The 16,793-nt window shown below is 49.3% G+C and overlaps 2 protein-coding genes across 2 annotated transcripts in view; both read left to right on the top strand.

Moving 5' to 3' along the window:
• Positions 1 to 431: 431 nt before the first annotated feature.
• On the top strand, positions 432 to 10,013 carry LOC125939672 (cytochrome P450 2D15-like). Its single transcript, XM_037711549.2, has 3 exons — positions 432 to 640; positions 6,095 to 6,216; positions 9,499 to 10,013. The coding sequence occupies exons 1-3, from the start codon at positions 432 to 434 to the stop codon at positions 9,609 to 9,611; spliced, it is 444 nt and encodes a 147-aa protein (XP_037567477.2). The 3' UTR covers positions 9,612 to 10,013.
• The window catches only part of LOC119448055 (cytochrome P450 2C31), a 28,173-nt gene continuing 21,028 nt past the window's right edge, over positions 9,649 to 16,793 (top strand). Inside the window, exons 1-3 of the mRNA XM_049665126.1 lie at positions 9,649 to 9,690; positions 10,449 to 10,849; positions 15,378 to 15,493. Coding sequence (XP_049521083.1) covers positions 9,649 to 9,690; positions 10,449 to 10,849; positions 15,378 to 15,493 — 559 coding nt within the window. The remainder of the gene's footprint in view (positions 9,691 to 10,448; positions 10,850 to 15,377; positions 15,494 to 16,793) is intronic.

Below are 16,793 nucleotides of genomic sequence, written 5' to 3'. Positions count from 1 at the left end.
GTTTTATTTTGAGCCTGCGCATCTGACTTTTAATGTCTGAAACCAGGTAGATTCTAACAAAAAAAGTTGGAACTGCCCAGGTGCTTGAAGTTATATTACAACGGCGACAAAATGTCAGTCCGCATAAAGAGGGGCACATATTCCTCTAGCCCGCTTTCTCCAAAGAATTTGAAGAAATCTATACATTTTTTATCGTAATACTACATTTTACTGCAGAAACGGAATAGCAAATGTCAATTTACTTTTCAAATATTGGTGTCGACGCAACTGGTGCTATAATTGTCAGTTTTCAATCAAATCGATTATGAATAACAGGAAATAATGTAAGCTGACTATGCCACCAAGTAGTAACAGCGTTTAGAGCCCAATCGCAAATGGGCTCGAGCGAACATCGAGCTCTCGCCCTCCTTCTCGTGCAGTTCTCCGGCGCCATGGCGTTGTCCTGCAGCGTCGTTGTGACCTTGGTAGCGGTGGCGCTGCTGTCGCTGGCGGTGGCGCTTGCGCAGCGGTGTGAGCGCCCGCCGACGCTGCCTGCGGGTCCCCGCGGCGTGCCCTTGCTGGGAAACCTGCTCTCGGTGGGCGCCACTTTCCACTTGGGACCATGTCCACGCTGGGCGGCACTGTACGGCAACGTCTTCATGTGAGCGCTCTTGTGTGTGCTCCGGAATATGCCAGTCACAGGGATAAGGAGGGCTGCAACCCTAAAGAGGCTTTGCCATCCCGCATAATGCCTGACTGGGTAGCGTCATGAGCCGGCGCTATTGCGAGCCTCCGAGATCGTTGCAGTCTCGGCCACAGCAGCGGTTCCACGTGGCCTTCGAGCATTGTTTTCCCGCATTATACGTCTGCCATTGTGAGGACACACGCAGCACGATTACCGACCTGAGTTCGGAACCCTCGGTCGTGCGCTGTTTACAAAGTATTTTTTCACAAAGTATTCGGTGCCCCACGATAATAGTATAGAGAGCCTTTTAAAATCAGGGATGACACTCCAAGACCAGCAAAATATTGCAAAAGAGGCACAATTTCGCTGGGCTCAAAGTGGAGCGGAGCTTTGTGTCCACAGAGCGCGACACCCCCTCAACAGCCCCTTGAAGTCGGAATAAATGTCCGAACGGGTGCACGGTAGATAATCATGTCGAAGTAACTATATCGAAATAGTTTATTGCTTCCTTGAAAAGAGCTTACTCGCAAATGTCAAATACCGCGTTTTTGACGATTAGTTCTCGAAATTGTGCATAAAGGTCTAATATTAGTCACAGTGTGACTTTCAAACACAGCGCAGTCTGAAATCGCACTGAAGAAGCAGGAAGTCCATCTGTTCGCAAGCGCAACGTTCTGCGTCTCAACGGTGGCTAGCAGCGACATTGCGCATATGTTGGCTTTCGGCGACAAGTGAAACGCAGTAAGATGGAGACTGTGGGAGGATCTTGGGTTTCTATAGTTCAAAAATACTATGGTATAACCGTGAGAAACTGAAAAGTATATGCACGGTGTTTCAGTGAACACTGTCAAAAATATTTTTACATGTTGCCTGTGGCAGATAGCACAATTTTAGTCCATCAGCTGGTCTACTCGAAGAGGCGGGAATTACTTGCACAAAAAATTGAAATGCATACTCGACTAAATAACGAAAATTCACTAATTAGGTTTTTAACTGATTACCTTATATTTTTTTTTTGAAGTTTATAAACTGCGCAAGAAAACGAAGACACAAGAAGGAAAACACACACGACACCACGAGCGCAGACTGCCAACTGTTTATTTCTGGGATAGCAAGCAGCATATATTTCACTCATGATCCTGAACACGTGCCCCCTTTGTTCAGGATCATGAGTGAAATATATGCTGCTTGCTATCCCAGAAATAAACAGTTGGCAGTCTGCGCTCGTGGTGTCGTGTGTGTTTTCCTTCTTGTGTCTTCGTTTTCTTGCGCAGTTTATAAACTTCAAAAAGCTATGAACCAACTAGCCCACCAGAACGTCCTACCTTATATTGCAATTTACAAATTCTAGCCGTGAAGTTCGCAAGGCGGATCCACTTGGAACGAATTCTCAGGATGGCACCAGTTTCGAGACATTGATTCCCGAACATTGTGGAGAAATGCATTGGCGTTCCAGTTACTTTCTTAACAAAACATCGTTTTATGCATTGAAGCACAAAAGTAACTGGAACGTGCCAATACATATATTCTAAAGGTGTTTATTTGGAAGAGCTGGGAGCAGCGCAACGTCGACGGGCAGTGTAGTCACAGCTTCCCAGCACGAGAGCCGTTGCTGAGCGAGAGCGCTCGACCCACTAGCGTTTAGAGCCAGTAGCGCTGAATCCACCAGCGTCTCTCTTCTTCGCTACAATCACTCTCGGGAGCGATCAGGGAGCCGTCCGGCAACCTAACAGCTCGTCACGATGAGCGGGTCGAAGTAACGCTTTAGACGGTCGACATGGACAATGAATGTCTCGTCCACGGCGGCGCATGTATGAAGATGGCTCAACTGGTTTTATTACGTAGTTCACAGGAGATGCGCGTTCGAGAACACGATAAGGGCCTTCATACTTCGGGACCAGTTTTGAGGAGAGGCCAGGGGCAGTGAAAGGGACTGAGAGCCACACGAGCGCTCCCGGATCGAAGGTGACCGTGGAAGTGGCGTCACCGCGAGTGCTCCTCTGGCGCTCTTGATTATCGGAAGTAAAGGCCCGTGCTAGGTCGCGGCACTCTTCTGCATGCCTGACAGTGGCAGAAATAGGCACACACTCTGGTGTACGGTAGAATGGTGTCGATGGTGTGCGAAGGGTGTCGACCATACAGTAAGAAATAGGGTGAAAATCCATCTCTTTTTTTTTTCTATCCTCACGAGGGTTTCGACGGGAATTCAGGGCGCAGGCTCCTTTCCCAAGCTCCCGTCGAGGCCACGACCACAATATATATATATTATATATATATATATATATATATATATATATATATATATATATATTCCGACTTGCGCCTATATACACAGAGAGAAGACGACGAGGCAGAGAATAGAACAGCCGGCCCAGGAACGGGTGCTGTCTCTGTGTCTCCGTTATTGCATTACAATGGCGCAGGCGACTACAACCGACCTGACTTAAGGCGTTCCGGCCTTAAGTGTTTCCTCGCACGGTTCTTCAGCGTGCCCGGTCCCTCCTGCGCAGGAACGCCGTACACGCTTCCTAAGCTATGGAGCCGGCCACCCTACCACCGTCGCAAGCACCCGCCGCACCATCCGGGGACGGCGTCCAAGCCTCCTCGTTGGCTCTTGGACAGGACTCTACCGGTGATCTCGTCCAAGCCATCGCCAAGCTGAATCACCAGCTCACGCTTTTGACGAACACCTTCGCATCCGTCAGTGGTTGCGCCGTTGCACGTAACACTGAGACAGCGCTTCGGCACCACCGTCTTGGACCTGTCCTGCCTGGGAACGCCGTACACGCTTCCCTTGGCGAGAATATCATCGTGAGCACTACTTCGACCCCTCAGCCACCCAGGTATGCCGTCCATGCTTCCTTGGTGGTAGAACCGGCTGCCGCGACTACCACAACGACCGCACTGTCCGTGGACACCGGCACTGGTTCCTCGGGCAGCTAGACAAGTAGCCTGGCTGATTTGAGCCGCTGCGACTTCCAGCAGCCGGCTTACGTAAAAATACCACCTTTTCGCGGCTTTGAAGATGACGTCACCCTTTGGGTTCACACCATCAATGCCTTGGGTGATCGGCATGCTTGGCCAGACCACAAAAGATGGCTGGTTGCAGCCAAACGACTTTTCGGTGCCGCAAAGGCATGGGACACCTACGAAGGCGTCAAGCAGCGGTCCTGGCCTGAATGGAGCGCAGCGCTGATAGCTGCTTTCGGCCCGATCCCTCATGCCTGCGGTGAGTCCGATAAGCGCAGTTCTGCGCCCGACGCTCCGGAGAGCTCCCACTTCGATCCTGCGGCAGGAGTGCGCAGCAACGCCTCGACAGGGAGGGCCGCAGGCTGCTCCGCCGTTGACGCCCGCTCACCGGGTGTCGCCGTCTGCTTCAATCCAGACGGTGGGAAGCGCATGGCAACCAGCGCTCCCGCGTTGACCCACCACCGGGCGGCTAATACTCAAGCTATCCTATCAGCTCCACCACAACCTCTGATCACGCAGCAAGTCACCGCTGATACTTTCACGCGGCAGTCTACGCCAGCGGAGGTACTGTGGCGGCAACCCAGTGAAGCTCGGGAGCTGCACCATCTCGCCGTTGCACCTTCACCCGGCATGGCTTTAGTAGACGGGCTCGTAGCCCGCTTCGTGGTAAATCATGGATGCGAGCCATTTTTTCCACCACGGGTCTCGGTCTCTGCGTCAGCGTCCGATACTTCTACACCATCACTTTTGGGGACCATGACCGCTTTCCATCCGCAGCGGTCGGTGGGACGGCTCCCGAATGCAGCGGTGCCGGAGCGCATGGAGGCGCCGGCTTTTTTAGTGCTTCAGCGGCTGGCACTCCAGGAGCCCGATGTGCCGATGGATCGCGGCGGGCAGAACCGTCCGGACCCGCCACATGCTGGAATTTCAACTGGGGTCATTGGCCGAATACGTCGCTGTTAGCCCCGCGCCGAGTGGGGCCTCGCTGGCGGAGGCCTAGGCGGGTGGCGCGCCTGAGCTCATCGTCATCGAGGACCTGCCTGCGCGCGAGGGACGCATGGGAGGCCTCGGGACGTTCAAGGGACTGTCGCGGGTTACCAGCACGAGAGACTGCAAGAGACACACAAAAGACCAGTCGCGCAATGCTCGCGGTTTTTTGTCAAGCGCGGCTGATTCGCGCGCAACAACTAGCCTCGTTCATTTTGCGGCAACGTTGCGAAGTACGCGACGACTGAGCAGACCGGCTGCTCGTTGTGCACGATCTCCAGTTCTACGTGTCCAATTGCGACGGGATATACGTCGACGAGATATGCGACCCGATCGTAACACGCAGTGCCGACCCCCAGAGACGCTGGTTGCGCACAGGACGGCTTTCCCTGGTTTCCATAATCAGCGTGTCCTCACAACCACCTGAGCTATCTGCAGCAGCGTGGCCGAGTGTAATGAAGAAAAAGACGCACCTAGGCTCGGGCGCTCGGACTGCGGGCGCGCGCACAGAGAGAAGACGACGAGGCAGAGAATAGAACAGCCGGCCCAGGAACGGGTGCTGTCTCTGTGTCTCCGTTATTGCATTACAATATATATATATATATATATATATATAGGCGCAAGTCGGAATCCGCTAGCGCAAGACCGGGGTAATTGGAGATCGCAGGGAGATGCCTTCGGCCTGCGGTGGACACAAATATAGGCTGATGACATATATATATATATATATATATATATATATATATATATATATATACATGAAGTCAGATGAGTCCTTGGATCCACTGATTTCAGGTGCTTCAGGGATAAGACGCACGAAACGACATTTTATTTTTTGCGTTCCGGCTGGGGTCCGGCTTTCATCAGAGAATTCAGGCCGGCAGAAACGTCGGACAATTAAAGCTTTTCGAAAATGTGTACACACACACGCACACACACACACACACACACACACACACACACACACACACACACACACACACACACACACATATATATATATATATATATATATATATATATATATTATATATATACAGTACACTACAGACTTACATAACTTCCGCGTGAGTGACATCTATGCACACCTCCGCCAAGACACCGTCCTCGGGCCACTGCCCGCAAACACCTAGGAAACGCATTTCCAAAACATTTCCGGCACGCAGGAGGTGTGCAGGTAGTGTACTAACATAATCGCGGGAGTACATATTTTTAAGGAGTGCACGGTTTTCAGCTCCATGATGCTCCATTAATGTACGCATTAAAGACCACACAGCATCGGCGCAACGTTGCGCAACTAGTTACAAAAGAGAAAAACTAGCTGCAAAGAAGCAGTTGCGAATATCATCGTTATAACGATGGTGTTTGCGTTTTCTTATTTACAGCTAGTTTAAAGCCTAAGTTAGGTGCCTTTCAAAGCCAAAGCTAAGTGTCTGGAAGCTAAGCGTGTGTTGTTCGTGTACTCTCAACCAGGATAAGGCTGGCCGGCATCAAAGTTGTCATTCTGAATGACTACGAAACTGTCAAGAAGTTGTTCACAAGAAAAGAGCTCCTGCATCGCTCTAAGGACTGGGCACTCACAAGCACCACAGAAGGTATGTGAGCGGACTTGTTTTGCGAAAAAAAAGGAAAACCCTGCTTGAAATATATTGAGCTATATTGTAAGCGCCCTTCAAAAGGAGAGTGCTCAACTCATTACTTTAAACGCTTACGCTGAGCACGAGGTCGCGGGATCGAATCCCGGCCACGGCGGCCGCATTTCGATGGGAGCGAAATGCGAAAACACCCGTGTACTTAAATTTAGGTGCACGTTAAAGAACCCCAGGTGGTCCAAATTTCCGGAATTCCCCACTACCGCGTGCCTCATAATCAAATCGTGGTGGTTTTAGCACGTCAAACCCCATAATTTAATTTAACTTAAACGTTTACGCCTCGAAGTCGTTTACGCCTTAACGTTATTTTTACAAAAAGAAGGTATCTGCATTGGGTCCAGGATTGCTCCTCTTCTGAGCAATATTTTTGAGGGGTAGTGCTTATTAACGAATTACACAGAACATGGATGATATGGTTATTAGAATCTTCAGGTCCGTAGACCTGTTGATAACAAATCCTAACCATTTTTCTTTTTTTTTAACCAATACCTGATGGTTTAATGCTTTCAAAGAATGTGGTAATGGCCCCAGGTTCACTTTTGAGGTTCCCCACGAGAAAAAATTGCGTTTCCTGGATTTCATGTTGTTCGTAGCACCAGATCACATTTTGTGGGGACTTCTGGCAACGCTAGGAAAAAGAAATATTAAATTACCCATCTGGGTACTCGGAGGTTGTACAATATGGTATTGCCGTTTCCTGTGCGAGTTCGGCGGTCCATAAAAGGTGTGTTTTGGTTGCATGGGTAGTCCCAGAGAAGTAGGCAGGTTAAAATGCGCGGGTTTTAGAGATTACGTCGTGACTAAAGCATTTGAAAAGGCAATTTGTGCAATTAAGTTAACAAAAAAAAAACAAGAGCAATAAACCAAGAACGTAGCAGTGGTCCCATATTTCTCAGGAACTAAATATACGGCGTAAAAGTTGTTCCTTTTTTCTGTACCCAATAAGCTTGGGGGCATTGGCGCCCGTGTAAGAGAGATAGTGAAGCCAAAAAGGGCCACATGAACTGGCAGGTAATTCGATGTGCAGTCAGGGTGGCGTTTCGTGCGGCTCTGCCTATATCGGACAGCCTCGACGCTGTGTAAATTTAGTGAGATTAATTGAGCACGAGTCGTCGACACATATGGCAGCTGACAGTCGCACATTTCCTGGCACTGCGAAAAATGCTCCTCAGGACAGCCAGGCTGCAGCATAGCCAGACAACCCTCGAGATGATAGGTCACTGCTGCAGCATCTTTATGAAACGGGCCTGCATGCTTATATGTAACTCAATTAGGACGTTATGCCGTGTGGCAACCCAAGCGAAACAAAAATTGAGGCATGGTACATATATCGCAAAATTTTATATGCATGTATCCTGCAATCGCGTTGCACGAGAAATGACTTTGTTTTTGAATGTTCTAACTTTTTCCTTTGTCTGTTGTCTTCGTGTTGTCTGTTGTCAACCACGTGTTGTTGAAAATTGTTCCGTTTGAGGCGGATAAACCTTGAGTCGAAAGTCCGCACTTGTGTTATTGTGCCGTTTCGTTTTTACAGCGAAGCTGTATATGGCTCCATGTATTTTTCGTGTCACCAATGAAAAAAAGCTGAGCCAATCCCGGAGATAGTGCAATACCGGGCCGAACCGCGGCGGAGGCGAAGCAGGCTTCAGCACTCGGCCCCTAATAATAATAATAAATTAAATGCATAAATCAATATGCATTGTTTCAATTCGATGGGTATAGTAGAATTGTTTCTGTACAGCACGTGGTCTAACGAGCAGGAGGCGTTGCCATATACGCGAAGGACAAAATGTTGGTACAACCATATAACCTTGACTCGCAAGAGGACAATGCCACTGACTGTGGGGATGTCTGTCTCGTACAAACGAAAGACGGAAGTGCGATATTCACTGGGTGTATATCTCCAGGCACACCCAAGTGTGATTATCCACAAGTTCAAGACCACACACGTTTCATGGGTTAGCCGTGATGACATTACCCCTGTGATTATCGTTGGAGACTTCAATGTGGACATTTCAAAACCAGACAAGAAATGGTTGCCTCAATTTGTGCTGGAATAGTTTGGTGGTTTCAAGTGCGACACCAATCCGAGTCACTCAAATACTCAACAACGGTCCTGTATAGATTTAACTTTGGCAAAGAATATATGTAACGGTACCAATCAGTGTATATCACAGTAATTGCAAAGCTATCGTCACTACCATTAACAAATGATGGAAATAAATGCATGTACCCTTGTTTAACTTTGTGTGATGTGCTACAGCTTCGCAGGTCATCCACCTTCACAGAGTGGAATGGCTCCTGATTTTTTTTTTTCTGTGGCGCAATTACCGAAGTACCAACTCGCACATGTTTAGCAATGGGCGCGCAGGAAGACGGCGCGCATCAGGCCACCATCCTCCTCGGCTTCCCCTCCCATGCTTTCCCTCGCGTCCACTGCATACGACGCGCGGGGCTCGATCTCACGGCTCGAGGTTTCACTAACCGAGCCCCTGGCACAACGGAGGAACCCTGGCGACCACACCCTCTAGTCTCTTATCAGGAAATTACTATGCACTATACGTTGCAACGAAGAATATTTGCGACCCCGCATAAAAAACTAACCAAAGGCAATGACAGCATTCTTAGAGCACTGCAAACCAACACCTTCCCCCACCCATCTAGAACTTCACACCCGACATGTCCTCTCCGCTTTGCCACTTTTGTGGAGCACAGGGCACCCTCTACCACATGGTGTGGGGCTGTACAGAATCACCCCTTAGAGAATCACCCAATCCATACCACACATCTGAGCTTTGGGAGAGTGCCCGAGCGGCCGAGCCAGCTCCACCCTCGCAAGCCAGCGCCAGCTGGTAGCGAGGGCCATAGACGCGGCGAAAGCCTATGGTTTCCTGGAAAGGGGAGACGACACCGAAGACAACTCTTAAAATAATCTCTCAATAAAGATGTTTATTCCCTCTCTCTCTCTTTCGATAGGTGGACTTTATGCGGAACATCACAGCGGCAGCAAAATTCGCCTTTAGTTTCCATATAAGTGCGATCTGAATAAATGCTCTTCGCTTTAAAACTGTGCAGTGTGCTGGAAGTCGTAGCATTTCCAACATGCAATGCCCTCTTGAAGCCACAGCTTTTGTGTTTCGTTGTTCCTCTAAACCAGATGCACGTTGCATAGTAGACAGCGTCTTGGTGAACCATGGCTTATAACCTTGGCTTGATCTTTTTCAGGCTTATCGGCGCTCAACGGCAAAGCTTGGAAGGAGAACCGACGGGTGTGCATGCAGGCGATGGCTGAGCTGGGTTTCGGCAAGGATGTCATGTGGATTCGAGTCCAGGCATGAAGTATTTTTTCATCAACACGCAGTGAGGCAATCACTGATGCTGCAAAGTCCAGAAACAGTAGAAGTGATTAAGCGTTCCGTAAAATCGTCGCGACCTTTACTTTCTTGTGTCGAAAATATTAAGGGGCATTTGCGTTCTCACAGAATAGTGACGAATGCATCATTCAGTTTTAATTGGGGAGATTACTGCTACTTAGAAACTATTATCAAGAAAAACATCACTGACCAATGCTTGTTACGTTTGAGAGGAGATAATGAAGACGGAGTTGATACTAAAGTTAGCACTTTCAGAGAGAAACAGAGATAAATGAGACGCGAAAGGTGGAATTAAGCTTAACCTGAAGATGAGCACCCGGTCCGCTACCCTGAACAGGGGAAGGGGTAAGCGGAGACTGAAAGACAAAGAAGAAAACCAGAGAGAGAGAGAGGGGAAGAAAAGACACACACACGCGTATACACGCACACAGATACTGATACGGTCTTCACACCAGCTAGCAGGCGACGAAGGCGCTACTGAAGTTTATTCAGTCAAGCGACCTAGCTGAACGACTCTAGCAGTTTGGATCATTATGGGCTATAGAAATCAACGTCTATCAGCGTTCCCGCCCTTTGGAGACCGCACACCTTCAAGGTAACATTCCCCATATATGTCTTGAACCTTTGAACCGGGATGCGTTCGGAATCAAAAAGACATGTCAAGTGAGAGCTAACGTACACACTCGGACAGCTGCTGTCGGGTTTCGTGCTCCACATATACAAAAAAAACTAGAAAAACTTGAGTGGTGGGCACCTGAAATAACCTAACATGCGCCTTCTACGAAGAATTTTTGGAACTAGCACAATAGGGGCCGACGCACGGAACTGTTCAGAGACAAGGCGATTCCGTTACCATGTCGCGGCAGGGTCTTAAGCGTTGCATTGGCGGCGGCGCAGGACGAGGTGCAGCACCTGGTCGAGACGCTCGCCAAGTGCGACGGGCAGCCGGTGCCCTCTCGGCTGCTGCTGGCGGCCAGCGTGTGCAATTGCGTGGCCCTGTACTTGTTCGGCCAGCGTTACGACCTGGACGACCCGCGGCGTTGCTCCATGGACCGACAGGTGGAAGCCTTCTTCCGCGCCGGGGCTTCGACGCCCGTCGAGTTCCTGCCCGTGTGGCTGAGGCGATTGGCCAGGCTGCTGCTGCCCGACTGTCGGAGCACCTTTGTGGAACGCTTCGCCCAGCAAGTCACTGAGTTTTCCAGGTGCGCACTTTCCACCATTGGTACTGCAGAGCGAACACAAGTGCATATTCTTTTAATATTCATAAAAATATACGTCGGAAAGGCCCTAACCATACAAAATCCTACGTTGAGTTTGTCCAACTTCTACTGAGCTATACTGTAAATATACAAGAAGCTGAAAAGATCGTCACTTTCTACTGAATGCAGCAATCAAAACGTCAAGCAGAGGCCGTAAGTCAGACGTCTAACCCCGGTATTCTCAAAAGATCCCCGACTCAAAGTTCTGTCCCCACTGCACCGAGTAAAAAACCTCAGCCCCTTTAGCACCAAGTTGAGGACAGTGCCGCTCCTCCATTGAACAAGACATTTCAAATGAACTGCCCAAGGATGGTGAATCGGGCGAGTTGGAACTTGGTAGCAGCGCACGAGGACACAGTCCCGTCTGTTTCTTTTCTGCGTCCTCGTTTTGCCGTGCGCTGCTACTACGCTTGTCAACAATGGCCATGGAGCGTCAATGAAGCACAGTGACCACTACTTGTGAGGGAAGGCGCTGCCATTCACTTTTTCGTGCTTGGTGGCAGAAAAGTAAGGAGGCCACAAACAACGGAGACGTAAAGTTCCCAATGATGGTTCAGAAAGTTTGATGAAGGGAGGTTTTTGTCAGTTAAACAATGACGAAGTTTCGCCCGAAAGTCGAAGCATCGATTGCGATAGCAAATTAGTAGAGAGCTATTCGGAGTAGGGATAGTGGTTTTATCGGCTGCATAAACTTGGACACATTCGCTTACTAACTGAATTAACAGTCGTGGTGTCAGCGCGCACAAACAAACACGAATAGATCACACTGAATGACCACAGACAACGACTGTCAAAACGCTGGCAGCAAGCGCAGCCGCCGCAGCGGGCGAAGGCTCGCGCGGTCTATCGCTTCAACGGAAACTGAGCGGCGAATGCACAGCGCATACAAAGGTCAGAGCCGTGTGGAGATAGACGGTGCGGGCGACCGCCAACGCCGGGCAAAGTGCATAGGAGTTGTGCAGAGGAGAAGTTGTTGGCAGAGGAGAAGCTGCCCCTCCCCCTCTCCTTCCCGCGCTGCCTTCCCGCTTTCTTGCTTTCGCGTGGGAGATTGAGTGGCAAGATAAGCCTTTGGTGCCGGAGCACAGCGCCGCCCCGCCCCGCCTCCCTCCCTCCCATACCCCCATGGCCTTTCGCGCGACAGTCGCGTTTGCTTTCCGCCGTGCATTCGCTCTCTGTGATAGCGGGCGGGGGAGTTCGCCCTCCGTGATAGCACGCGTCCCCCGCGCGCTTTCGCTCGCGCATACGGCGCGCGGCGACGATTTTATCGCCCTTGGAATCTATACGGAACCTCACGGCGACGGCGACGCCGACGGCAGAAATCCGGTTGAAGTGTCCATATATTTGCTACCGCAATAAAAAAGATAGATAAGACATTAGGCAAAATAAGAAAAGGGCTTGGTCTCACAACCCAACGCCCTGTTTCAAAGGGGACGCTCATAGCATTCATCCACCCACCCGTCCATCAAGTCGAGGTGGAGTTTTTAGTGGAGTAACATTGAAGAATACGCTGGTAAGAATGCGGAGAATTGAATTTCAGCAGTCACACACACTGCGTGGTGTGGCAGTTGAAACGTTTGTCAGCATCGCGCGTTTCTTATTGCCCCAGCGGCGTTGTGACGGCAAGTGCTCGTAGCCATCTAAAGATGGACTTTTTTTCATGTCTGTCCATAGGCTCTTGACACCACGCCTGTGTAGTTATAGTATTGAATTATGTTTGCTGCAGTTGATACTGCCCATAAGAAATAGAAGCTATTAGGTCGTGTATTAGTTGAATATTTTGTTATCGCTATCAATGATCTGCGTTTGCTACTTTTTTCTTACTGGTAATATAAGCATATGTCAGAAATGTTTTCCATGAGAGCAATGAAGTTGAAAGAACGTAGGTTTGAGCATGTTGATATTCCACTGTAGTCTTTTATACTGTTCATGTGCAGTATGTCTGCATTGTCACGATGACATTGCTGGTAATCAAACAGCGGATACTGCTCTCACAAAAGACTCACGGGTCCCTCTGAGTCTCAGTGAGTCGACTAATGAGTGAGTTCGCCGACTTATGATCACAACCATTTGAAGTCCACAGGTAATGACGCCACGGAAAACAGGGTAAATTATTTCTTGTTTTATTTGAAGTATAAAAATTTTATGTATTAGGGAAATGGGAGCGGACTGAAAAAATCAACATGCCGCGACGGGATCCGTACCCACAACCTCCGCATTACGCGTACATTGCATAAACTACCAAGTAATTCGGGGGTGGCTGTACCCACGTCTACAATCTTGTACACATATGTATCTGTACAAGATCTAAGCTTCAGAGTGTTAGCCAGCGGCACTCATGGCCCTGGCGGCGGATGTGCAACATCTTTTACAGCGTGAGCTGCTATGGGCTCATTCCAATAGCCGTTTCGGGCCGCCATAATGCCGCCGTCGGCGGATCCCGCCGCGTAACCACTATCGCAGGAAACGCGAAAAAAGTACCGGATTCCCGCCGGGATTGAGCTCGCGCCCGCTGCGTGGGAGCCGGATACTCTACCACTGAACCACGCAAGCGCTTGCTATCGGGTCGCGGAAAATAACCTTAATGCAAGCACTCAGGGGGAGACGACTCGAGCCCCGCCAGTGTGGTGGTGTCATCTAGGTAAGATGCCTGCAAACGCAGTGTCCGCAGGCGCAGACGACGATATGCGATTCAGACGAGGCACGCAATCAGTGTGCTCCCGAGCTGCCGAGCCTCCGCCGGTGTGGTGGCGCCATCTAGTTAAGGTGCCTGCAAACGCCGGGCGGACAGTTCAGATCGTTCTCGTCATAACGAGGCGAACAGACTGCCGCGAAGACCGTGTTGTGCGTGGTGCCCAAATTGGAGCTGCTCTTGCGCCGCTCCACCAGCTTACGCTGTGACTGTGCTGCGCGTGCCGCGCAGGCCTGTGACTTTTATTGCGATAGCAATTATATGGACACTTCAACCGGATTTCTGCTGTCGGCGTCGCCGTCGCCGTCGCCGTGAGGTTCCGTATAGATAAAATCTTCACCGCGCGCCGTATGCCCGAGCGGAAGCGTGCGGGGACGCGCGCTATCACGGAGAGCGAACGCACTCAATCTCCCACGCGCAAGCAACGAAGCGGGAAGCGAGCGCCGGAGGGAGCGGGGGGGGGGGGGGGGGGGGGGGCACTTCTACTGTGCCAACAACCGCGCTCGTCGCTCGACCGCACGGTCTCTTATCTCTCCCACGCGCAAGCAAGGAAGCGGGCAGCCAGCGCCGGAGGGAGCGGGGGGGGGGGGGGGGGGGGGGCGCACTTTTCCTCTGCCAGCAACCGCGCTCGTCGCTCGCCGCACCGTCTCTTATCTCCACCCGGCTCTGACCTTTATGCACGCTCAGTTTCCGTTGAAGCGATAGACCGCACGTACCTTCGCCCGCTGCTTGCTGCCAGCGTTTTGACAGTCGTTGTCTGCACTCATTCAGTGTGATCTATTCATGTTTGTGCGCGCTCACACCACGCTTGTTCATTCAGTTAGTAATAGTCGGGCCACATTTTCCAACGCACGCTACACATGTAATGCTGCCCGGATCGGCCGTGCAGCGCTACAGGTGTGTCCCTTCGCACGCGCGCTGCCCACGGGAAGCGCTTCTCATCAACACCACCGTTTCACACGCGCCTTCTCGTGGTCATCGAGTCTCTCTTCATGTCGGTCTACTTACGCCGCAGCACACCTGCTTACTTAATCAGCTCATGGTTACTACAATTCATATTGCTACCAAAGCCGCTCACCTTACATCGTATGACATTGCTGTGTTGCTATCGCATTCATTGCTTCGCCCTTAGGGCGAAACTGTGACATTTTTTTGAACATCTTTATGATAAACGTTTACGACTGCAGTGAAAATTCTTAATTGTTTTTTCTTGGTTGAGGGACGTAACTATGTCGTTAATATTACGTCCATGATAGAGAGAGCAGGTTTAACGAATTTTTGCAGTTACTGTGGTACCATGTCCCAAAGTGTACTTGCGTGTATTCTAGAAGTAGGATCTTTCTACACGCGTTTCTCTCTCTCTCTCTATTTTTTTTTTTGTAAGTGTTCCGTATCGCGACACTCGCTCTACCTCTGGCACTTCGATGTGATTTGTGTGCTGCATACAACCTGAGTGGCAAATTGTTGTAGGAGCAGAGAAGCCTTCGTCAGGTCTTACACGGTCTTTCTTCCGCTTCTCTTCTGTGTGTAAACGGGATAATGAATTCATTCACTCAAAAAGAAAGAGGTTGGCCGCAGTAGTGTTTCGCCTAAAATTTTGTGTCATCATGGGTGTAGTATGCGATTGACACCTTTAACAATGCAATTCCTTCAGGCACAATACCCTTTTCAAAGGGCGCAATTTTTAAAACAGGTAAAATTCCTTTGAGCGTGCGCGTTCATTTGCAATGACGCAAATTTCTGCATTTGCAGTGATTCGTTGTTTTCTGCAATCTATTACAGAGATCAAGTTGCCATTGCTCAGAAGACACAGAATGGCAGCCGCCATCGCTCATTCATCGACATATATCTTAGAGAAGCGCAGAAGCGAGCAGCCTGCGTGGACAATAGCCTTACAAGTAAGACACATTCGTTCAACGTTTCAAACTACTGATGAGTTGATGAATTTATGCTGCATGCTCGTTTCAATGTAAATATGATAACATTTGCAAATGCATAAAGTATAGTGCGCAAAAGAAACCCTCCAACTGATACAGCAGCTTGCACAGAGCACCATGCATTAAGTATTCTAGGGCTGATGAAACATAACGTTTCATCCACGTCGCTTCTGTCAACATTATGGAACACCAACTTACCCGCCCGTCGGCCTGACGGCGCTTCTGTGCATTTAATGCGAAGAATTATATAGGATCGAAGCAGTCAGCAAGGTCACGCAAGGTCAATTTCAATTGATCAGTTCACCTTAAAACATCAATTGTCCGGCAAAGTAATGCCAAAATCTTGAACTACACCCAATAAATTCTATATTATCGGACAATTAATGGAACTTAAAATAAAGCTCAATTTCTTAGTTTTATGAGGAGTGTGAAGTGATAAGCTATTAGGAGTTTGAAAATAGCCAATCTGTACTATCTATGTTATCACCAAACAACCAAGAGAACAGGCTGGCTTCAGGAAGGGATATTCTACAATGGATCATATCGATGTGATCAATCAGGTAATCGAGAAATCTGCGGAGTACAATCAACCTCTCTACGTGGCTTTCATAGATTATGAAAAGGCATTTGATTCAGTAGAGATACCAGCAGTCATGGAGGCATTGCGTAATCAAGAAGTACAGGAGGCATACGTGAATATCTTGGCAAATATCTACAAGGATTCCACAGTTACCTTGGTTCTCCACAAAAAAAAATTGCCAGTTACCTATCAAGAAAAGGGTAAGGCAAGGAGACACAATCTCTCCAATGCTATTCACTGCATGCTTAGAAGAAGTATTCAAGCTCTCAGACTGGGAAGGCTTAGGAGTGAGGATCAACGGCGAATATCTCAGCAACCTTCAGTTTGCAGATGGCATCGTCCTATTCAGCAACAATGGAGACGAATTACAACAAGTGATTGACGACCTTAATCGAGAAAGTGTAAGAGTGGGGTTGAAGATGAATATGCAGAAGACAAAGATAATGTTCAATAGCCTGGCAAGGGAACAAAAATTCGGGATCGCTAGTCAGCCATGAGAGTCTGTAAACAAGTATGTTTATCTAGGCAAATTACTCACAGGGGACCCTGATCAGGGGAAAGAAATTAACAGGAGAATAAAATTGGGTTGGAGTGCATACAGCAGGCACTACCAAATCCTGACTGGGAGCTTACCGCTGTTGTTGAAAAGAAAAGTGTACAATCATTGCATTCTATGGGTGC

Source organism: Dermacentor silvarum, chromosome 4 (assembly GCF_013339745.2).
Source record: "Dermacentor silvarum isolate Dsil-2018 chromosome 4, BIME_Dsil_1.4, whole genome shotgun sequence".
NCBI classification, from domain to species: domain Eukaryota; kingdom Metazoa; phylum Arthropoda; class Arachnida; order Ixodida; family Ixodidae; genus Dermacentor; species Dermacentor silvarum.
The sequence above is the reverse complement of the archived record's forward strand: the minus strand, read 5'-3'. Positions and strand labels throughout refer to the sequence as shown.